Genomic DNA, 24,405 nt, shown 5'->3' on the forward strand with positions numbered 1-24,405 from the left:
TGTGGGTACTTTCCCATCCTCTCCACCAACAAACTTTAAATCATCCTTCCACATTTCGGCTATCATGGACTTGCTGCTATGAACATTGGGGTGCATGTGCACTTTCTTTTCACTGCATCTGTATCTTTGGGGTAAATACCTGGTAGTGCAATTGTTGGGCCATAGGATAGCTCTATTTTTAAATCTTGTGGAACCTCCATGCTGTTTTCCAGAGTGGCTGCAATAGCCTGCATTCCCACCAACAGTGTAAGAGGGTTCCCCTTTCTCCATATCCTTAACAACATTTGTTGTTCCCTGTTTTGTTAATTTTTGCCATTCTAACTGGAGTAATGTGGTACGTCATTGTGGTTTTGATTTGTATTTCCTTGATGGCTAGTGATGTTGAGCATTTTTTCATGTGTCTGTTGGCCATTTGTATGTCTTCTTTGGAGAAGTTCATGTCTTCTGCCTATTTTTTGACTGGGTTATTTGTTTTTTGAATGTTGATTTTGAGAAGCTCTTTATAGATCTTGGATAGCCCTTTATCTGTAATGGGAATATGCTAAGTGAAGTAAGTCAAGCAGAGAAAGATAATGATCATATGGTTTCACTCCTGTGTGGAACATAACCAATAACATAGGGAACCATAGAGGAAGGGAGGGAAAACTGACGGAAGAGAAATCAGAGAGGAAGATGAACCATGAGAGACCGGGGACCCCAGGAAACAAACTGAGGTTTTCAGAGGGGAGGAGGGGTGAGGGATGCGATAATAGGGTGATGGATATTAAGGAGGGCACATGTTGTGATGAGCAGAGGGTGTTATATGCAACTAATGAATTATTGAACACTACATTAAAACTAATGATGTACTATTCAGTGGCTAACTTAACGTAATAAAATAAAATAAATCGTTCTTAAGAGTCGACTCCTAGAACTATTGGGAACCCACTGAACTACTGAAATATTATATTCCCTTGCAAAATTTCCTCTCTCCTTCCGTAGGTATCATGGACTTCCTGCTCTGCCATCAGGGGCCTGGGGACCTCCCTCTACTAGATGGCTAATTACTCAGCATTGTGAAAGCTTGTTTACATGTTTGGGTTCCCCAAGAGACCATCAGCACATCAAGGACAGAGGAAGGGGCATATAGTGTGAAAGGCGCTCATGGACCTACAGACATATAATCTGCTTTCATCTACTCATTCCACTCATTTTAAATCATATAATCCTAGGTATCAGATTCTTTTATAGAGTATGGGTTATTTCTGCTCAGTCCTGCAATAAACATAAATGAGATACAAAGATAAAGCACTTAGTTAGCAAGTGAAATTGCACAGCATTGTTATTCTTCTTTTCTCCAGCATCTAGCAGGGTACCTGGCACTGAGTGGGGCTCAGTTCTATTGCTGACCAGGGAAGGAACCATAGGATGAATAAAGACACCAAAATAAGCAAACTCTCAAGAAAAACTGACAAGTCTTAATTACACAGCTGTTCGAAATTCATGAGTGTCCGTCCTTCCTCAAAACTATTCTCATTCCTCATTTTTATCAATAAGAACTACGACAGGATCAACAACAGCTGCTTTCAGTTTCTAGCAAAAGAAGAAAGGCAGGGAGAGCTGTTTTTTGGTTACAGTTTGTTTATTGTTTATTGTTTTTGCAGAGTTAGAATTCTCTTGTAGCAGGAATACACTCAAAAGAAATGGATGTTTAACTTATCAAAGGCTTCTGTCTCATTCCAGTATTTAAGCACCTACTTAAACTCACCGTCTACAAGCATGTTTTAAAATAGTAATACTTCATTTTCTCTCCCTGGTTTAAAAAGCTCAAATTCCATAGCTGGTCTAAAAAGAATGAGATGGTTTCTAGGCATACAAGTAATCACAGTCATTATCCTAAGACTGTAGGGAAAAGAAAACAATAATAGAAAAATAACAACAAAGAAATAAAAGAGAGATTAGAGAGAGAGAAGGATAGGAATAAAGGTGAATTAAAAATATTTAGCAGGGGCACCTGGGTGGCTCAGTGGGTTAAGCTTCTGCCTTCGGCTCAGGTTGTGATCTCAGGGTCCTGGAATCAAGCCCCGCACTGGGCTCTCTGCTCTGCAGGGAGCCTGCTTCCTCCTCTCTCTCTGCCTCCCTCTCTGCCTATTTGTGATCTCTCTCTCTGTCAAATAAATAAGTAAAATCTTTAAAAAATATATTTAGCAGACACAATCTACCCTTTTCAAGTGGCGAGCATAACTCTGCAGCCAACAATATGGAGTAATTGGGCTATATTCTGGTGCCATCCTATATTACAGAGGGGAAAAAAGAGTGAGTAAATAAAGTAAGAAAAAGGAGGCTTCTGACAGGAGTAGAAAAATAAAATTGAAATCAAAATAAAGATCTATAAGAATAGCTGTTTGAATATGAATGAATAAAGCAATGCATTCCAGGACCACTTCTGGAATTGGCATAACTAAGTTTGAATTTCATCTACCATCCACTACTTATGCCTTTACTCAATCAAGCATCTAATTAATCTTTCAGATACTCAAAAATATGTGTTGAATGAATACCATTTCTCCTTATTATTATTAATTGGCCTAAATGTTAATTTCTTCATTTTTAAACCTGTGGAAAGATAATAATATTCTCATAGAGTGATTGTGAGGACCCAAGGAAATCCATAAATATGAAGTCTATCAACTGGTTAGTTATTAGTGAAACTTAAAAAAGTAAGACACTTTTGTTTATTATTATTACTCAGTCAAAAAACAACACAACTACTTGTTTAATTAAAACAAAAACCAGCCAACAAACAAACAAAAAAACCCTGGTTAACTTGACTTAGTCATTCACTTTTAATTTAAAATTTCCAGGTTTGGTAGATTATAAAAGACTCCTCCTTTCAAAGTACAGGTCTGCTTTTCTATCCCTTGAATCTGAGCCCACCTACAGCCTTGATCATAAACAAAAGTTAGACATAGTTTGACAATAAATCCCACGTACAATTCGCTTTACCAAAACCTGCTTTCCTTCTCCTTTTTAATTATATTCTGTATAAACATATACTTATATAAGTTTCCACTTTGTACCTATAATTGAAGATGAGCATGTTTTTATGCTTTTATTTAAAATTAAGCATTTTCTCAAATCTTTGCCAGACTTTAGAGAAAGTAGGGATTGTATTTCCATCTAATTTGTTGAAAGCACTGCCTTGATATCATGAGACTTCTAAGGTCATGGACCACAATAATTTCAAATCATAAAAATAATGAAAAATAGTACCTGAATATTCAAGAAGAGCCAGGAGTATCCTACACTTGACCTCTGCAGAAAAAAAAAATAACAGTTAGTTTAGTCTTTTTCTCCCACTAGCACCACATTTTAACTGTGCAGTAAAAATTAGCACAATCTTACTATATTAGATAATAAAAATCCCATTTACTTGACATGCTGTTCTTCCTATCTACCTATATAAATTCTATCCATCGCTCTAGATGTTACAATTTCTTACAGTTCTGATTTAAATTAGCTTGTGCAACACCATTCAAATTGTGCTACGTTTGTTAAGTCACCCTTAACTGCTGTAGTGTGCATGGTGTTCTCTAAACTCCTATAGCGATTATGGTCTTGATCAATAAGTTCTCAAACAGCATTTTTTCTTAGTTACTTACACTTTTGAAGATTATATATGCATTTAATAATCTTTATATATAATTATACATATCATATTATTCATTACATATGATAATTGTAAATTATATGTAATTATACAGATTATACTTACAGATTATATAGTGTGTGCATGTGTATATATGTGTAATATGTACAGTGCATATCTATATCTATATCTATATCTATATCTATCTATCTATATATATATAAAAAATCTCTCTCTCTAGACGTCCTTTCCTATCTCTATGTCAAGAACCGCCCTAAAGGGCAGAACAATACTAAATAGTTTCAAATACTGTTCTCCCCAGCCCATCTCCAAACAAGGGCAATCACAGCTGCTTATTGTGTATTAGCTTCATACTCATTACTTTACTTCTAATTGGTAAATAGTTTACTCTCAATGAGTAAATATAAAAACATACAGAGCTTCTTCATGTCCCCCAGATTATGGGAAGTTAAAAAAAAGTTTAAGTTGCATCCTATTCCAAACAGGTTGACAATAGAGTCAGAGTGACAAAATTACCTGATAAGAAGTACAGGAGATATTTGAGAGGTTATTACATTTTAAAAGTGATAACACGAGAACAAGAGAATTTCAGAGGCAGAAAAGGATCCTGGACGAAGATTCCACAAGACACATCTGCTACAGTCATCCCCCTTTATTTATGAGGGACATTCCAAGACTCCCCCACCCCAGTGGGCACCTGAAACAATGGGTAGTACCAAGCCCAGTATACACTATGGTTTTTCCTGTACATCCATATACCTATGACAAAATTTAATTTACAAATTAGGCCCAGTAAGAGATTAACAACAAGAACTAATAATAAAATAGAACAATTATAATAATACACTGTATTAAAGTTATGTGAATCTGGTCTCTCTCTCTCAAAATATCTTATTGTACCATACTTTTCCTTCTTGTGATGATGTGAAATGATAAAACACCTCTGTGATGAGATGAAGTGAAGGGAATGATGTAGGCATCATGACGTAGAGTTAGGCTGTGACTGACCTTCTAAGTCAAAAAGAGGATCATCTGCTTCTGGACTGTGGCTGACTAAGAGTAACTTAGTCAAGGAAACCAAGGAAAGCAAAACATAGGATAGTGTGGTATATCCGTACCAGCTTTGTGGTCTTCAGAAAATGGCTCAACCATAGTTGACCCTTGAACAACACAGGTTTGAACTGCATGAGTCCACTCATACGTGGAATTTTTTCAGTCAATACAGTATAGTACTGTAAATGTATTTTTCTTTTCATGATTTTTTAAACATTTTCTTCTCTCTAGCTTTCTTTATTGAAAGAATATAATATATGATACATGTACTGTACAAAATATGTATTAACTGATTATGCTATCAGTTAGGCTCTGGTCAGCAGTAAGCTATTAGTAGTGAGGTTTTGGGGGAGTTAGAAGCTATATGCAGACTGATTGTGCAGGAAGTCAGTGCCCCTAACCTTCATGCTGTTCAATGGTCAACCATACTTTGAGTTTCAAGGTGCTCATTTATAAGTGATGATAACACCTATCTTATCTATTTTATAGGCCTGTGTAGGAAAAATAAACAGGGATATATATTAAAAGCCTTGGGAAATTCTTTAACATGCTGTGTATCTGTGAAGCACTGCTATTATTCTAATCTGAATCCAGCTAAAAAATTGGTATAGAATTCTGTGTCTTGAAAATGTTTTTTTTTTAATTTTATCTATTCATCTGAGAGACAGAGATCACAAGTAAATGTTTTTAAACATTTTTCAAGGGAATAGGTTCATATCCTAAAAGTGGGAAAGAGTGCTAGCAAGAGAGTATAGTAAAGAAAGAATACCAAATATCCAACAATCTAGCATAGAAAAGATTTTGTTATATCATTTAGAGACTGAGATTGGGATACAATTAGAAAGCCTCATTTAAAAATTGGATCCAACACCAGAATGATGAGTTTAGACTTAGCTAACAAAAATCATGTAAGGTTCTGGGCAGGGTTCTAAAATGAACATAATATTTTAGGAAGTTGAATATAGTATATAGTAATATATAAATCAGAAAAGATAGAGATGGGGGATTATCCAGAAAACTGTTCCAATTACTGCAGTAAGAAGAAAAAGGGGGAAATTGGAGACTTTTGATTTAAAAAAATGGAAGAAGTTCTTTGGGATATCTGGGACAAAGGCAGAGGGAAAAAAAATGAAAAAAAAAAGTTGCTGAAACAATGGGAGATTTTGAAAAAAGAGTACAACTTTTGTAGGGGACAAGAATTGAAAATGTGTTTACTAATAAACATTTGACTTTAAGGGGATGGTGGGTCTAATTCTGTCACAAATTCCAGTGTGTGTTTTTCCCTCATACCACCCAGCGATTGTCTAATACTATCTGGGTATCCTACAATTCAACTCAGTTCTGGCATTATCTACCTGGAGATAGCATCAGATCTCACAGAGTAAGGGCTCAGTTCCACAAGACTGCCCCCCGCCCCAACACACACACACTTCATGTGCCAACTGCAAATCCTGGATGCCACCTATGCTTCTGACTAACTGGCTGCAGATTGGTGGTTTCAGTGACTCTCTCTTGGGTTTGATTAATTGGCTAGAGTGGCTCACAGAACTTTGAGAAACATTTATCTACTAAATCACCTGTTTATTATAAAAGGATATAGTTCAGGAGCCAGATGGAAGAGATGCGCTGGGTAAGGTATGGGGAAATGGTACAGCACTTCCATGCTCTCTGAAAGCACCACTCTTCTAGAACTAACCCTGAAGCTCTCTGAACTTGTGGAGGCTTCATTACATAGGCATGATTGATTAAATCATTGGTCATTGGTATCTGAACTCAATCTCCAACCCCTCTCTGCTCCCAGAAGTTGGGAGTGGTGTTCAAAGTTCCAACTCTATAATCACATGGTTGGCTTCCTTGGCAAATCAGCTCCCATCCTTAGAAGTTTTCCAAAAGTCACCTCACGGGCATAACAAAAGACACCTTTCTAGCTCTCATCATAAGAAATTCCAAGAGTTTTAGGAAATCTGAGCAAGGAAAGGGGACAAAGACCAAATATATATTTCTTATATAAATCCCAGTATCACTGTGTGCTAATCATGTAAAAACATCTTCAGCTGGCTGATAATCTGAGACCATAATTTAGTGTAGAGATGAAGTAGGAGGCAGGCATCACCTTAGTGCTTAGTGACACGACAAAATTAATCTATCCCCCACTTAGTCCACTGTGTTTTCTGCTCTCTTCTGCCCTCAGTTTGGCAAACTATGATTTGAACACATGAATGATACAGTGTGATGCAGCTTAGGAATGGTACTGTAACAGTGTTCCCTATATAAAGATCATAGGATTATTATATTCTGATATATACTTGATAGGATATTTTGAAATCAGAGATGAACAAATGATGAGGTTCAGAACATGCTACCCCAAAATATGGCAATTTGGCATACTGAAAATTTTAAGCTGAAGGAACTTGATAAACAGCAGGTGTATGGAGGACTCTCTGATCTCCCCCTACTCCCTTGAAGCTGGTCATAAAACCGTCTTGTGAGAAGTGCCCTCCCAATCCCAGAGGAAAGGAGCATCCTTATTTCCAAAGACAGAGGGACACTGAGAAGAACAGGCCTTGCTAAGTTTCTCCAGTTTGCTACCCTTAGTGCATACCCTTTCATCCTATCACATTTTTCCAAAGCTTTCTACTCTTTATCAAACCTAGTGTAAAAGCACTCAGGTTTAACTATTTCTTCTGGAATTCATTTCCTTACAAAGTCTCCTGTATAATATAAAACATATTAAATAAATTTATATGTGTTTCCCTAGTTAATTTGTCTTTTGTCTGACTGACCTATAGGGCCCAGCCAAAGAACCTAGTAGGGTAGAAGGGGGAAAAAATTACTTTTTTCCTCCCTTACAGAAACATGAGAATGGGGTTATCCATGCTGTATAATAAACCATGAAATTCTGGCAAGGTGACATTATATTGAATTTCTAGCTAAGACCTAACCCTTAGGTTAAATGATCCCCTATATAAAGACAATTGGGAAATAGAATGAAAAGTACTTTAAGTTGAATAGAATAAATTCATAATGAATCAGTGAGGTTACATCAGAGAACCTCCACATAACAAGCAGTTGATTACAAGAATCTCAATGCTGCTGCTTCCATTCTGTATAACAGGACCAGACAACAAACAGATGAGCAGGAAATGACAACTTGACCTCTTTCTTGACAGTCCATTGGACTGAACTAGTGATTAATCATTCTTTAAAGATTCACTTAACATGGTGAGAATCACAGAACTTAGCCAAAGAAGTGCATCTCACTAAAACTTGCAAACAGGGATATAACTTAAATTCCGCAAAGAGCCCTCCCCACACCACTCACTGGAAGACAGTCAGCACACCCAACCATACTCAACCAGTTGTTGAGCTCCCCTGACCAAGAATGGCACCCATATTCACGACACACATCAATCAATATATGTAAATAGTTATCATTCCTATAGCTGCTTCATGTGGTATGAGTGAGGTATTGAGGTTATAAAAGCAGAACTTATGATGAAAATGTTAAGATTTTTAAAATGAACACCATTAAAATTAAGCTTTTTATCTTGCATTAGATAAAGTTTATATCTTAAAGATAAAGCTCCTCAAAAAACAAAACAAGAAAAGGTTTAAAGATTTCTCTGTTCTTAAATGATATTGCATTTACTATGAAAACAACTATAATGTAAAAAAAAAATTCTCAATGATGATGAGAACAAATGCATTAAATATTTTTAAAGATTTTATTTAAATTCAAGTTAGTTAACACATAGTATATTATTAGTTTCAGGGGTAGAGAGAACAAGTGCATTTAGATTCATGAATTATAATTTCTAGGAGTGTTATGATACTGGCATTTATGCTGCAAAAAGAAAAAAGAAAACAAAAACCTTCTACTCAGTAAAATACGTTTGAATTCCTTAAATCAAGCAGTCTTTAAAAGATGTATTTATCATTTCTGCTACTCATTACTTTGGGAGGTTTTAAATTCAGACTTTTCATCAAATATGATGTTATAATCTGTCACAAATAACCATTATATGTAGCTATAAAATAAAAATGTAGCCAAGAAATACAGCTGTCAAAAACAAAAGATTTTATCACACAATAGAACTGCTGTGATTTATTTGGAGCTTTCCATATCTGTACAAACCTTTCCTCCACTGAACTCTAAATGAGTATCTAAGCTGTTATATTTTAGTATATTTCTAGGCAGAAGACTTAGTAATCACAGAACATATACACATCTTTTTCATTTGGTAAATGAAGAAACTGAGGCCCAAAGGAGTTATGCCACAGGCCCAGACTCTATCAGATTTAAGAGCTGTCTTTTGTCAGCAACTTTCTCTAACTTTCTCTACACAACTTTAACTCTCTCTAGCAGTAACTGGGGGATATGCTGTAATTCTGCTGAGTGTTATTTACCACATGCAACTGACATACGAAGACTGAAGAATAAAAATGTAAACATAGGCATATACTTATTTATTGTGGAGGTTTCTCAACCTTAGCACTATTGACATTTTGGGCCAAATAATTATTTGTCATGAGGGACTGTACTGTACATTGCAGAACATTTGTCAGCATCTCTGGCCTCTACATGCTGGATGCCAAGAGCACCCCCACAATGGTGACAACCGAAAATATCTCCAGACGTCGCCAACCGCTGGTCTGATGTTGGGAAGAAAATCACCAAATTAAGCATTTAAAAAAAACTTAAACAAATTTCTCATTTCATCTTTTCTACTATACTTGTTTTGGAAACGCTCAGAATTTTCTACAACCTGACCCTAAACCACACGTAATCAGATGAACTAGAGCTGTCCTGAAATGTCCTATCTCCAACTGCAGGTATCAGTCACAGGAATGTTGAGTAAACAATGTCATGAGAGTTAATAACAATAAACTTAGACAAATATGAAAAAGAAACTTATAAACCAATGACATGACCTATCTTATTATTTCGATTCTTGCAAGTTCACAATTAACTTTTTAGACTTCCTATAAAACTTAGCTTCGTGACTTTGGTGAATCTTTAGAAATTTTGCTGATATTGTTTCATATTTTAAAATATGAAACTCTTCACATTCCATGTCCTCCCAAGTATGAGCCCTTATTTTATTCACCGAGAATATTCTTCGTGATACAGTGTACATCGTTTAGATCCTTGGAACATAAGGCTCTATAATCCTATTCCTCCTTTTGCTTCCTCCCTCCCTCACCCTTTCCAGGTCTTTGATTTTCCTCATAACATGATATACTGCAAAAAAGTAATCAAGGTATTACTGAACTTTTGGTTTTAAATCATTATTGCTAATGCTATGCAATATTCTTTGCTTTTCGTCCTGACCTTCAACAAATTTTCTGATGTTCTGAGCAAGATTCCGGACGCTGCTGGGAAGATTCCAAGGGTCTTGCTTGATGTGAAGTCTTAACCTTTTCGGACAACTCAACTTTGGTTCCATTTCCTGCTGAAAGTCTAAATAAATACAGAAATCTCTTTTAAGTTTCAACCATTTACCAAACAGTTAACAAATCTGTGAGCTTCAGAATCATCTTTCATTCCTGTTGTCCTGGGTTATTAGCACGGTGGTACTTTCTCTAATTATATTTCAGGAGAAAATTGGTTAAATCTAAAAAAGAAAGGCTAACCTTATTATTTTCTTACAAACATTTAAACAAAGGAGCAAATTTAGATAAAAACTCTCTTTTCAATGTCTGAAACTAGATGTCAGAAAGTGGCAGCTCTAGAGCTTATTCTGTTTGGCTGTTCTTTTTGTCAAAGCTCATTCCTGAAACCCCTTCCCCCAACAATGAATGGGCTACAACCAAGTAGGCATGCTGGTTTCAGCAAAAGCTGCAACACTTCACATTTATGTGACACTTACATCTCTTCAATTAACTCATTCCTATTTATTCTAGTCCCTATAGGCATTGCACATTTTAAATTTGCAAATAAATTTAAAACATCCTATATTGACTTTTTATCTATATTCCAAAGTTATTAAAATAGAATTAATATGAAGGGGATTATGAAACATGAGTAGCCATTTTCTTCTTACACTATGCCTTTACTTCATGACTGTATTATTTCCCACCTTTGTTTCCCAATTGTTTCTCATAGTGACTTTTTATTTTAAAAAATTTGTTACTAATTAATTATTTATTTTTTAAACATTTTTTATTTATTTATTTGATAGAAAGCGATCACAAGTAGGCAGAGAGGCAGGCAGAGAGAGAGAGAGATGGGGAAGCGGGCTCCCTGCAGAGCAGAGAGCCCGATGCGGGGCTTGATCCCAGGACCCTGGGATCATGACTTGAGCTGAAAGCAGAGGCTTTAACCCACTGAGCCACCCAGGCGCCCCTCTAATAGTGAATTTTTAAACCTTACCTTGTAATCCTTGACCTGGTGTGAGGTACTTGGTTTGCTCAAAGGCCCTTATAACAGCTTGCCCTTTTAGGAGATTGGTAATTGAATCCACCTACCATAACAGCAGAGATTTCTGAAAGTTACATACTTCTCATAATACATAATAAATGTATTTCTAAGCATAAATCTTATAAAGTATTTTTTTCTTAAAGCCATAATTATTTTTGAAATCGCATGATGCTTGCAAAATCCATCTTTAAATAAAATATTGGAATAAACTCACTGACAATTGCAATATTTCTTATTATCCCACCATATATTAATATAAGATATAAATATGCTCAACATATTCATTTCACAAAAGAAGATTTCTAGGGTTATTTTTAAAAACCCTAAAAGACATCTTAATGTTTCTCAAAGCAGTAAAATCTTCTACTCTATGAATTTGGTTATTGATATAAATTTTCTTAAAAATGCAAAACACCAACACAAACACCAAGAGAATCTTGTGCTTCTTGAAATTAGGAATAAACCTCAAGCAAGAAATGTCATGAAAACCTACAGAGAAGCAAAGTAAAAAAAAAAAGAAGCTTTTTTTTTACTATGTCTGAAAAAAGGATTCCCAACAGTCTGATGTGTGGGAAAAGAAGACTTCTAGTTGTCCCAATCATACCTGGCTGAAAAGATGCTCAAGACAGCTATGTATCTTGTCCTGCTTATCATGAGAAATGCGAACACTGAGGGGAAGTTCATCACCTAGAAATAAAAAATAAGTCACCCATCTTTGTTTAACATACTAAAATATTTTAATATAAATACACCAAAAAATAATAATTAAACACGCAGTCTTATTCCATCATGTTCTTATGATCAGATAAAGAATTCCAAAAGATTTAATAGCAGTTAGGATGTCAGATGATTGCTCTTTGAAACAAAGGTGGAAGCAGAGTGCCTCACAGGAGAAAACACTCTATACCCTATGTCAATGATTTTTTCAAATAGTGCAATTCCTAACGTTTAAATAGTTGAAACAAACTACGTATTTCAAAATGAAGAAGTGTCCTAACTGGGTGCAAAGTCTCTGTTCTTAACATACCCCAGATAAGACATTTGTAAGATATTTCTCTCAGTCAGTGTTTTCATCATTCCCCTCCCTGTGCATCTACTATCTCAGAAGTCCTCAGGTTCAAACCCCTCCACCTCCTCACACAGTCAACAACACCTCATGTTTTAGGATAACCTGTTTCCTGTGTACCTAGCTTCCCTCATAGTGCCACAGAAAATCCTAAAATATATATTAAGATCAGACTTCGGACTTGTTTCTTTCGTCTCTTTTTAATTCACTCTGTTCACCACGGGATTGGGATGTTGACGTCACCCAGCATGTGTGGCGGCCAAGGACAACTGATCCAAGGTGAAAATGCATGTCGATCACACACTGTCATCCCCGAAAGGTATTTCCCTGAGGACAGGCAGCAGAAAAGGTCACACGCCTCCACCAAATGCACCTGAGTCCATTTCATCGCTGTGGAAGTAGGAGCTGCACTGGCTGCTGCAGATGCTGGTGAAGGAGGCGATGGAATTCCTGTTGCTGTTGCAGTCACTGGGGAGAAGGAGGAACACAACACGTCGTCAATTTCAGAGTGAATTTGCTGCCACCCTCCCTGTTCTTACTAGATAAACAGGTCATGCCACAGTTAGGCTTATTGACATGTCTTAGAGAAAATTACGAGAAGAACCACTTTTGTTTGACTCCCATTTTATCTTACGGTTTTTTTTTGTTTGTTTGTTTCGTTTTGTTTTTATTTATTTGACAGACAGATCACAAGTAGGCAGAGAGGCAGGCAGAGAGACACAGGAGGAGGAGGCAGGCTCCCTGCTGAGCAGAGAGCCCAATGCGGGACTCAATCCCAGGACCCTGAGATCATGACCTGAACCGAAGGCAGAGGCTTTAACCACTGAGCCACCCAGGCGCCCCTATCTTATGGTTTAAAAAATTTTGAATTCAATTGTATTTCAAAATCTCTTAAGCCGTGTAGACTGATCCTGAATGAATTTTTTTTTTTAAAATCTGTAGTTAGAAAACTAGGAGTCGGGGTGCCTGGGTGGCTCAGTGGGTTAAAGCTTCTGCCTTCGGCTCAGGTCATGATCCCAGGGTCCTGGGATGGAGCCCCACATCGGGCTCTCTGCTCAGCAGGGAGCCTGCTTCCCCCCCCCCTTCACCTCCCCCCCGCCGCCCTCCGCCCCTGTCCTCTGCCTCTCTGACTGCTTGCGATCTCTGTCTGTCAAAGAAAGAAAGAAAGAAAAAGAAAACTAGGAGTCAAAGTGCACTTAAAATTCGTCATTATCTATTTGAGGCGGTGTGTCTGAGTTAACGTGCTCATAAAGACAAGGTCCTGTTTCGTGATCTCTGCCTTTGGAGTCTTTCTGGTAGCTTTAAATTATGACTTATCAGCTGCTCTCTGAGCTTCCCGGGAGAGGATGGCACCCTGTCTCCACCCCAGAGCTCAGCACTGGCCGCCACATCTGGTAAGGGCTCGATAATGGTCAAAGTGGAAGGAAAGAATGGGTAAAAGCTTTGTGTGTGAATATGGACACATTAAAAAATTTCAGAAAGAGTATCAGAGTTGGAATATTTTTTCCCCCTCAGAATCAGTAAGAAGCACTTATTTAACTTTAAATTTATATTTAAAATTTCTAGTTTAGCCTAGAGGGAGACTCGGAGGGTAATTTTAATTATCTGAGAACTAGAAATTGAGGTAAGAAAATATTTTTAGATCTGTAATTTCTCACTGGAGAAAAACCACAGGTTCCTATTAGTCTACTGGTATCCTTTGAAGCTAAAAGTAAAGGAAATGGTCAAGATGGTTAATCTGTGTTACATACTATTAAATCTCTAGGAATAATTAACTCTTATGTATTTGTTAAAATCCTTTTCATGTAGAAATTAGGATAGTAAGGTGGTTAAGAGAGAAACTGTGAGCCGGCCCACCCGGTTTCACATGTATATTATGTAACTCCTGTGGCCTCAGTTTCTTCACATGTAAAATGGGGTTAATGTCAGCATGTACCATGTAGGACTGTGTTGGGAATTATGTGAGATCATCCTGTTTCCCCGTGTGTCTGGTAAAAATGTTTTTAACATTAGCTATCTGTGCTAAACATCTCCGAGGAGAATAACTTTAATGGTAATTACTTAATATTTTCTCACTGTAAAATACTATATAATAAATAACAGTGAGTAAGAGAGTTTTTGCCCTTGATTAAAGTAAATAAGACAGGAGGCACACAAGGGGTGCAGTCCACTGGGCGTAAGACTCTTGGTTTCGGCTCAGGTCATGATCTTAGGGTCATGAGACTGCCATCGTTGGAAGGATGATGGTAGGCAGATGACAACAGACTTTGGAGGGAAGCTGTTACAGGTTGATTGCATCTCCCCCTAAAATCCACAGGTAGAAGTCTGACACTCAGGACCCAGAAATACAATCTTGTTTGGATTGAGGATTTTTACAGACATAATTTAGTTAAAATGAAGTCATTATGGTGGGCCCAAATTCAGTATGACTGGTGACTTCCTGAGAAGGGGAAATGTGACCACAGGGAAACACTTAAGAGGGAAAGGACAAGAAGACACAGGGAGAAGATGGCCATCTACAACCAAGGCAAGAGGCCCAGACCTGATCCTTCCTCCACAGACCTCAGAAAAAAACAGCACTGCTGACACCATGATCATGGACTTCTGGCCCCAGAACTGTCGGATAATGAATAAATAAACGTCTACTGTTTAAGCCACCCAGTCCTTGGTACTTTGTTACAGCAATCAAATCAAGATTGTACAAAGTGTGCAAGAGAGGGGCACCTGGTGTCTGAGCTGGTTAAGCATCTGCCTTTGGCTTAGTTTGTGATCCCAGGGTCCTGGAATCGAGCACCGCTTCGGGCTCCCTGTTCAGTGGGGAATCTGCTTCTCCCTCTCCCTCTGACCTTCCCCACTGCTCCTGCTCCTACTCGCTCACTCTCTCTCAAATTAATAATAATAATAAATCTTTAGAAATTGTGCTAGAGAGGGAAAGAAAGAAAGCTGGTCATGGAGGTAAGCAGGAAAAATTAGTCCAATTTGTTCGGAACACAGAATATAAGAAAAAAAAGGGGAGAAACACACAAAAAAAGAACTCCTGTTCACCCCATAGTCCAATAATCAGAAACAGATATCTGGAAAAAAATGTTAATATAGGCTCAATTTGCTTATTTGCTATACATGTTACAGAATTTGTAACAAGAACAAGTTTAGCTCCACAGACCTGGAGGGAAAAAAACGCTTTTCCCAAATTACTCAGATTATGAAAAAAGAATAATTTGAAAGATTCTGCAGGATCACTATGTTTTATCTGGGGTTGGTAATAGCTGGCAGTTATGTTGTGAGGGTGATAAACAAAAATGATAATCAAAACTTTTTTTCAAGACCTCTGTGGAAAATATTCAAATAAAGGAATCATATTTGACTGTGTTGATGATTGAGTTTAAGGAATTAATGAATTACCTGTAAGAATCTCTGTTGCTGATGGTGTCATGACCCGAGTCTTCCTGCTCGTCTCCCGCCATATTAAAACAGACCCGTTTGCTATTTCTCTCTCCCTTCTCGTTGTCACTCTCTGGTGGTACTACGCACTCTGGTGTCTTACGTTCTAATTTAGGAGAATATGTTATGGAAGACAGAAGGCTGCAATGTGATATTAAAAAAAAATAAGTGCACATTTTCAAACTGGCTGCTACAGAGAACTACCTTACTTGTTGAATATGATAGGCTTAGAAATATTTTTAGAGTGTTTGTTTCACGTAAAATTAATTTTTGATTGCATTAAAGAACAGTTGTATGAAGTTCACTTTTTCCTCTCAGAACAAGTAATAGAAATAGCGCCCCATTTAGACTAGAAAACTGTGTTGGTAATCCGTCCCGCCACTTACTGGTTTTGTTATCACAGCAACACTATGATGATTCTCTTTGGCATCTAGGATATGGGGATAATAATAACTAGCCCATGTGACTCTGTGACAATGAAATGAGAATATACTCCAGTATATAAAGATTGTCACCTCCCTCCCCTAGTCATTATCACTACCATCTAAAAATACTTGGAGAACTTTAAAGAGCTACCCAAATATTAAAATAAACACTAAATGTGCTTAAATATCCCCACTGGCTTACCCTCAGATATTAAAAACCCATCTACCCATCTACCCCTGCCTTGGGTTTCTCCCAAGCGGTCTTTATTTGACAGGAAGAATGTCATGTGGTCAGTTCTTTCTCACTGCTCATATAAGCAGGTGTTCTGGCCATCACAATAGTAAGACATTAAAGAGAGTCGCATACAATGTGAGGACAGGAGACAACAGGCACCATGCCTATATCATCCACAATCTAGTCACGATGGTATGTAGCGAATCTGCCCAAATGTAAAGCTCTTCCACTTGGGCTTGAGGCAAAAACACAACCTTTAGTTCTAAATTGGTGCCACACTTGGTATGGACTCTGGGTAGCATGGATTTTATCACTCCAGATTTGACTCTTGGGCTGTCAAGAGTTTCTGTTAGTACTCACTCAAAATTATGCCAACATGGAATCAGTCTTTGCTAATATACAAAATCTGTAAAACTTGCAAAATGAATTAAACCATAACTTAACAAGGGCCCTTGCATGGCCTCTGCAGCCAACAATCACCTTCTCATTTACCAAGTACAGGAGACACTCTGTCCTAGTCCACGCTCATTTTTCTAGTGCAATGTCATGTTTGTTTCAAGACTCTGAGACTGTCTTATACCTCTTACGTGTAACCCACCATGTCAAACCCAATACTGTGCACTGAGTAAATATTTGTTAAGGGATTTCCCTAATTAGCTCATTAGAGACATCTCTTGTACCATGCACTGCTTTACTGTGCATACGGAAGTTTATATAACAAACGTAAGCCCCTGTCCTCTTGGAACTTACGTTCTACTGAGGGGAAACAAACCACAAACAAGTAAACTGTATAGTATATCACACGGTGACAAATATTAAGAAGGAAAATAAAGAAGGGAAGGGAGATGGAGCTGTGACTTCAAACAGTATAGTCAAGGAAGGTCTCACTGTGAGATAACATTTGAATAATATTTTGGCATTTTATACCTTTTAAATACCAGTGAAAATCAGGGGGCTGTGTTATGCTGCTCAAGGCCCGAAGCTATAAATTATTTTAAGCAGTTTTTCTGTTTGCAAAGACACTTTTACATTTTTGGAAGACAGATATGTATTTATTCACTCCCTCCACCCAAAAGCTTAAACATTAGATTAACTCCAATTACCCAAGCTCTATACTGCATAGACAGATGAACTCTGAATGCCAAAGAGGAAGGAGATGCAGACGTTCTCATTTTGCAAGGAGTATTCTGTGCTTTACGTATCTTTTAAATTAGAAGTCATGGGGACGAGCATACTTGTTTTGTTTTTTGTTTTTTTTTAAAGTCATATGAATTATATTCACATATTTGCTTTTCATTTTAAACAGCTGTAGTCAGGCTTGCACTGACCCTGTGGGAACAAGTGTTAGGTTTACAAACAAATGATAGAAAAGCAGTATTTTTGATATCATGTTTTTTGCATAAAATTTCTAGATTCTTAAAAGTAGTAATAATGCATAAATTTAGCTTTATAATATTTATGCATACAAAAATAGTTTTCCTTCACTTTTGTTCATGTACAATATTAAGCTACCTACTCTAGGTCTGCTAATTCTCTGTTAAAACCCTGAGCGGCCCAATCTCCTTCTCACACCCTTGATGAATAAAGATTTTTGTACACAGCATCCTACATCCAACCTGTGTTCTTCTACTAAAGTGAGACTTAAATATCATCATCTTTACCATTTTCATCATACCTAACATTTGTTGAGCTCTTATGCCAGTCACCATGCTAAGACAATTCATCCGATCCTAAAGCCTCCTTAGGAAGTAGCTATGACTGTTATTATGGTGGTGATCCTCATTTTGGTGATGGGGCGAGTGAGACACACTCTTATATACATGTACTTTGCAAATGATGCAGAACAGCCCCTCCCTGCATATCATTTCTATACTCTGGAGAGAGGAAGGAAGTCATTAGTGCTATCCACCACATCCCAGTTCTCCTGGGCGCATTGCTGGGTGGCCTCCCTTCCCCCATGCGGCTAAGAATGACCATCAAACTTGTTTTCACCAGTATGACATAAGTGGAGGTTACCTGAGTCCCTTCTAGGTGCAAGCCTTTGAGCAAATGTGCAGCCTACATCATTTCCTCTTGCTGAGGGGACAACCAGAGACATTCCAGCTGACAGGGGGTCTGTCAGCCTGAACTCTGAGTGAGGTCAGTGTGGAGCAGAAACTCTATGACACAGATGGGCATGGAGAAAAAGCAAGAGAGAAAGCCTATTGTTTCAAGTTTGTAAGGCTTTAGGGTTTTGTTAACATAAAACAAAAATCAGCTGTATAGAGAGTAGGGTACCTAGAAGGATGATGTATGTGACTGGGCTAGAGGAGTCGCTACCTTATTCTGGGGAAGTAGGCACGGCCTCTCTACAGATCAGTATTAGCCTGATACCTGAGTGCCTAGAAGGCTAGCCGCAGACCTCAGGAGCAGCACTGACAGATGGAGGTTTGTCATGTTCTAGGTTCAGAAAAAGACAAGTGCAGCTGGAGCTCAGAGACATGAGACTGGAAGGATGACAGGGGTAGAGTGCATAGGGCTACACAGGCCACAGTAATGTAGTTGATATTATTTTAATGGCATTGCAATGCCATGGAATGGTTTTAAGCAGGGAACAAGCATGATTTGTACAGATTTGTACAGATCCTTCTGGCTTGTACAGATCCTTCTGGCATTAGCTGAATGTAGAATGCATTGGAGGGCATAGCTGGTGAGGGGACAATGCTGACCCAGCCGAAGGTGATGGGGAGGATACATTCTGATGTATACTTGACTAAACTTGATAAGGTCCTGGAGGTGAAGGGACAGGAACAAGAACCAAAAGTAACACCCACTGTCTGCCTTGCAGAACTGAAAATATGGGGAATACTTGACTGAGAAGAGGGAACATGTTCATGGGGGAGTCACAGTAGCTTTCTGCGTAAGGAAATCTAGAATTCAGTTTTGGAAACAAATTTTAAGTTTGAGATTTAATGTGTTATGTCCCTGTGTTTCATAACCCACATCACAGAGGGGCTGCAGGAATGAAATCAAGCAGTACTTATATTAATAAAACCATGCCTGGCACATAAACCCCTCTGATACACATTAGTGCTTATGAAGCTGAGCCCTCTTTTCATACATTTACCAGCAAAATGCTCAAAGATAATTCCACCAACAACCCTACCATTTCTACCTGTAAGCCCAGGTCACTAAGTGTCTGTCCCACAGTGAGGTTTGCTCATGACTCAGCCCGGGGCATCTGGCCCCTATAAAAGGCAGGTCTGTTCTCAGCTTTCCTATCTTCACCAGCCCCCAGGACCCTTTATTCATCTCCTCCCTGAGAGAATACACAAATGCTGTATTTTAAAGTCCTGTCAATGGTTTTGGATTATCCACAAAATTTTGCCCTTTAATTATGTCTAGTACCTAACTGTCATTACCCAGAAAGTAGCCCGTCAAAGGACAAAAGTGTTTAGCTTCAATGAGATAAGAATCATAGAATGTTGAATAAATTCCCAACATCCCCTTATTTCATGGTAATAGACAACAAATGTGTCTCTAGTCCCATCTTTGGATCTGAAGGAAGTAGAAGCATTTAGTGGAATGTCTATGTGTTGAAGGAAATGTTATTTCTAGAAGTGTTCCCAAGGGGCAGGGTAAGCGGACAAGCTCAGGACCAGGCCCTTTCCCAGGAATGAAGGATTTCTAGAAAGGCCAGCCATGAGACATTGTGAAGCAATTTCTCTTAAAACTTGGCAGAGTATCCGAGATCTGCTTCTCTGCTCTGCAGAGGCATCTATGTCTGACCAAGAGTAATTACTACATGGTGAGAAAACTGTTTGGTAACTAGTTTTCAAATAATTCGTCAAGCTCGACTGCACTGCAGTATCTCCGAATGGGGCAAAAGGGAATCCAGGCACTTGGATGGCTGCACTGTTTTGAAGGGACTATATTGCACATTGAATTATGTGGAACATATTTATATTTAGAATTAAATTATATGGTGCACACAGAGAAGACCAAGGAAGTTTCTCAAATCACTTGCTCATTTCATGTCATTTTCCTAATAAACATGCACAGTAGGGGAAAGGCTTTTAGAGTAACAGAGTGGGAAACTCTTAAGTAAAAATAGGTAATTATTTTAAGTAGTTTTGGTTAATAAAAATAGCTTAACGCCTTTCTTCAATGAGGGCTTCAAATACAAAGCATTTGAAGCCAAATAAAGGGAGCCCTTTGGCTCTACCCATTTTCTCAAAAATATATCTACATCAGCTGAACTTAAAAAAAAAAAAATCAATAAATTAACAAAGACAGCCAAATCTGGACAACTGCCAGGAAGTGCTGAGTAGTCAATGCATTAGAGTCCTGGTCTCTGAGGTACTATGCGCTCAGGCACATCAATAATCCTGCCATTGGTAAAGGACTTGTCTGAAAAACAGGAATAATAACTCTTGGCCCAACTGGCAGTGTGGGATTGGTCCAGATGTTCTCCTAAAATCCCTCCAAGAGCTAGGATACATGATTCAGTGCCACTATTTATTGCCTTATTAATAAAGATTCTTACTCTGTGCACTTCCTAAATACTTGAAGGAGAAAAAAAAAGCTAGTTTCTAAAATAGAACATATCATACAATAAAATTCCATTTATTAAATGAAACAAAATATTATGCCTTAAGATATTACCTTATGTGTCACAAGGTCATTCTCAAACAGTCCAAAGTATAATACGATTGCCTAAAAATAGCCACCTGTTCTCTTAGCAACCCCAAACTATTTAATTCATCTATAAATGGGGCAGTCACAATATAGTAAACTGATATAATATAAACAATTTTTTAAAACTAATGTATTAGAACCCATGAAAACAGAATTTCAAGTTTAAATTAACTGATAAAAATGTCGGAACAAATTAGCATAATAAATAGTAACTATCTAAAGATAACCTTAAAAATATGGTACATCTAATATGGTGATTTTCAGCACTAAATTTCAAAGACATGTAAAATAAGAGATCATGTCGGGGTGCCTAGGTGCCTCAGTCAGTAAAGGGTCTGCCTTCAGCTCAGGTCATGATCTCGGGGTCCTGAGAGCAAGTCCCACACTGGGGGTCCCTCCTGAGCAGGGAGCTTGCTTCTCCCTCTGCCCCTCTGCCCCTCTGTGCCACATGTCCTCGTGGTCTCTCTTTCTCAAATAAATAAATAAATAAGATTTAAAAAAAAAAAAAAGAAAAAGTTTTAAAAAGCAAAATCCTGTCAGTTAAGATTTTATTTGTATAATGTCTAATTACCAAAAAGGCTCAGAATAAGTTCTAAATATTTTATGTCAAAACTGAATTTTCCAGGGAAGTATGGGATGATGTGTATGTGGGCGGAATTAAACAATACACAACCAACAGCAATCTAAATGTGTAACTTCATAAAGAGAGCATGACAAAAAAGGGAAAATGGTGTCTATACCATTTTCAGATTCTACCAACTTCAGTTATATCCACCAATTTCAACCCCTTGAATGAGAAGTAAGCATAATGTTAGACACCGCACTATTTTTTGTACTGATTTTTGTAATTTTCACCACAAACTTGTAATTTGTTATTATTCTTCATCCTGTTTAATAGGTGAGAGACCAAGTTCCCCCAAAGCCCATGTTTTTGTGACTATACAGAGTTGCCTTGACTGTCCGTGACACACAATCACAACCATGATGTGGCAAAGCACGCCACAGAGTAGAGGCAATTGGCCAACCATCAATTTTTTAAGTAAGAATCAGAGTCGACCTCTTTGGAAAAGTTTTAATTAACTTCCTCCTCTTCTCTGTTCTTGATAAAAATTTTCAAGTGACTGGCACAGCTATTTGGGTTATTGCTTAGTAAACCATAAATTCAATCAGGGGAAAAAAAAAAGAAGTTCATTCATTTGTCTTTGGTCTTAGAGGTAGATAATTTTACAATTACTCATTTAACAAGTATGTTAAAGATTTGCTATATTTTATATTTTTTATACACATCTACTGAGTTGTATATACATTTACTGTGTTCTGCTCTATAAAGGATACCAGGAAATCTGCATACCTAGTTGGTACTCTATCCATTATATTTTTGAGTTTAATAGTTTCACATTGAGACTTTCTTAGTGTTTTCTATAAGAAAGAATTTTGCCACTCTCTTCCCTGGCATTAAATGCTTCCTTAAAATGCATTGTTATATCCCTTTTAAGGTGTTAGAAGGAAGAGGATCTGTATGGTTCACACTCATGAAATCTTACATTTCTAAAAATGAAAGAATGATGGATGTTCAAAAGTCACATTTTCTATAGCTATTTTGTTAGGCACATTGAAAAGTACAATAAATAAAATACTTACTCATCAATTTGACAAACACACATCTCCACCTCCTTCAGTGCAGTCTGAAGTTTGCCCAACAGTTTCTGATAAATATCTTGAGTTTCCAGGTCTTCTTCTTTTAACAAGTACCGGAGCCCACGCCCATCCTGCTGTCCCAGAGACAGGCCTGAAGGGGCCGCCATGGTTGTGATTGTGTGCTGAATGTACACCATAGGGCTCAGTTTCCCTGAAGAGGTAAGATCATTCCAGAATAATATTTATGACCTTTAACACACAGTAATGATCCAGTGCAATTCATTCTAGTCACCCAGGCTTATATTAAATAAAATGCCAATCCAATGCTGAATGTAATTCAGGAATTAAAGCTTATGGGAATTGTGATTAAAATATCCTTCCATCTCATGCTTTACTGTGATGGTATGGAATGGCACTGTCCATCCCTGAAGCTGCTCCTCCTATATTTTTCTCATCATTATAGGGCCATTTCAGACTAATGGACTGCACAATAAGATAAGCTGTGCCTGTCATACACGTAAGGAAGGAAAGAACAATTGTTCTTCTTAGAGGAAAGATAATAAAAACGCATAACTCTATTTTTATTCTATAAACATTTATGTAGAATTATCCAAATGATTATAGAGAGGAATCCTGTCTTTAGAAAATTCAGACTTGTTCAGACACCAGGAATCTATCTTACTTCAGGGATGCTGGAATAGTTAACAATTGCCTAAATTATGTTTCATGATTTGAGGAAGTTTCAAAAGCTAACATACCTTGCTCAGATTTATTTTCCTTATCATGAGAATTATGCTTCCTGCTATCCAGCTGAACACCAAAGGCACTCCCAAGGGAGGTTGATGTTTTGGGATAGGAAACTTCCATTATGTTGACATGGCAGTTGGTGGGGCAGAAATCACTGCTGTGTAATGGGGAGATTTTAGATTTGGCCTGTTTGAAGGTGGGCCAGGCTCTATTCTTTAGTACACGTGAAAACTGTAAATTAAAGGAGAAACAAAGAGCAGTTGAACACACAGCGTTCATCACTTCCACCACCCATAACGAAATATTAAAAAATTAAATTATGTCAATTGGCACAAGTGAAATAAATGATAAGTTGTTGGAAATTAAGTCATTCTTTTAAAACCCACACATTCTAAGTAAAGAAAAGCAATAAAGGCAGCAAATGCATAGGATTCTTTTGAAACTCTGATTACAAGTTAGATGCTGAAAGACCTAAATTTAAGTGACCAGTACCATTACTAAGACTCAAATCCACAGGCTGCTAGGGGTTGAGAGTCTGACAGAGAAATCCAATTGGCATCCTCGGATACTGAGGTAGGAACACAACATTTCAAGTGAGGCCAAGTGGCAGAAGTGGGTAGCTGCCAGATCAAGAGGGGACTATTCCAAACACTGTCAGAAAGCCAGCCCAAACCTGAGTCTATGAACCGGTTGGACAGCAATGGCATGGCTGTGCTGATCCAGAAGGGCAGGACAATAAGCAGAACCAACTGTACCTTCCATGCCTCCTGTGAATCACTGCTGAGCATCTGGGTCAGGATCAGCCTGAAGACTGGTGTGGACTCTGCTTTTATGTCACTGGAAATAAACTGATACTCAAGGCATCTGCATAACTTCCAAGAAGGACCACTCTACTACTTTGAACCTTACGATCAAAATCCACCTAATCCTTGTCATGGTCTAGATGGCTGCCCAAAGTCTGATCTGCACCTAGGTTATTATCTTAACCTCTCTTCTCCTTGCCCCTTGGGCTTCTTCTTGCCTTCTCTCAGGTCCTGTCACATACCATCTACT

The 24,405-nt window shown here is 37.8% G+C and overlaps 1 protein-coding gene across 1 annotated transcript in view; it reads right to left on the minus strand.

Annotated features, from left to right (window-relative positions):
• Positions 1 to 24,405, minus strand: part of LOC111156795 (phosphatidylinositol-3,4,5-trisphosphate dependent Rac exchange factor 2) — a 186,274-nt gene that overhangs the window by 98,361 nt on the left and 63,508 nt on the right. The window contains 8 exon segments of the mRNA XM_022517855.1: positions 3,253 to 3,294; positions 10,035 to 10,163; positions 11,076 to 11,166; positions 11,728 to 11,810; positions 12,563 to 12,657; positions 15,592 to 15,771; positions 22,609 to 22,816; positions 23,364 to 23,583. Of these exon segments, the coding sequence (XP_022373563.1) occupies positions 3,253 to 3,294; positions 10,035 to 10,163; positions 11,076 to 11,166; positions 11,728 to 11,810; positions 12,563 to 12,657; positions 15,592 to 15,771; positions 22,609 to 22,816; positions 23,364 to 23,583 (1,048 nt within the window).

Source organism: Enhydra lutris, unplaced genomic scaffold (genome assembly GCF_002288905.1).
Source record: "Enhydra lutris kenyoni isolate GAN:26980312 unplaced genomic scaffold, ASM228890v2 scaffoldscaffold49, whole genome shotgun sequence".
Taxonomy (NCBI): Eukaryota; Metazoa; Chordata; class Mammalia; order Carnivora; family Mustelidae; genus Enhydra; species Enhydra lutris.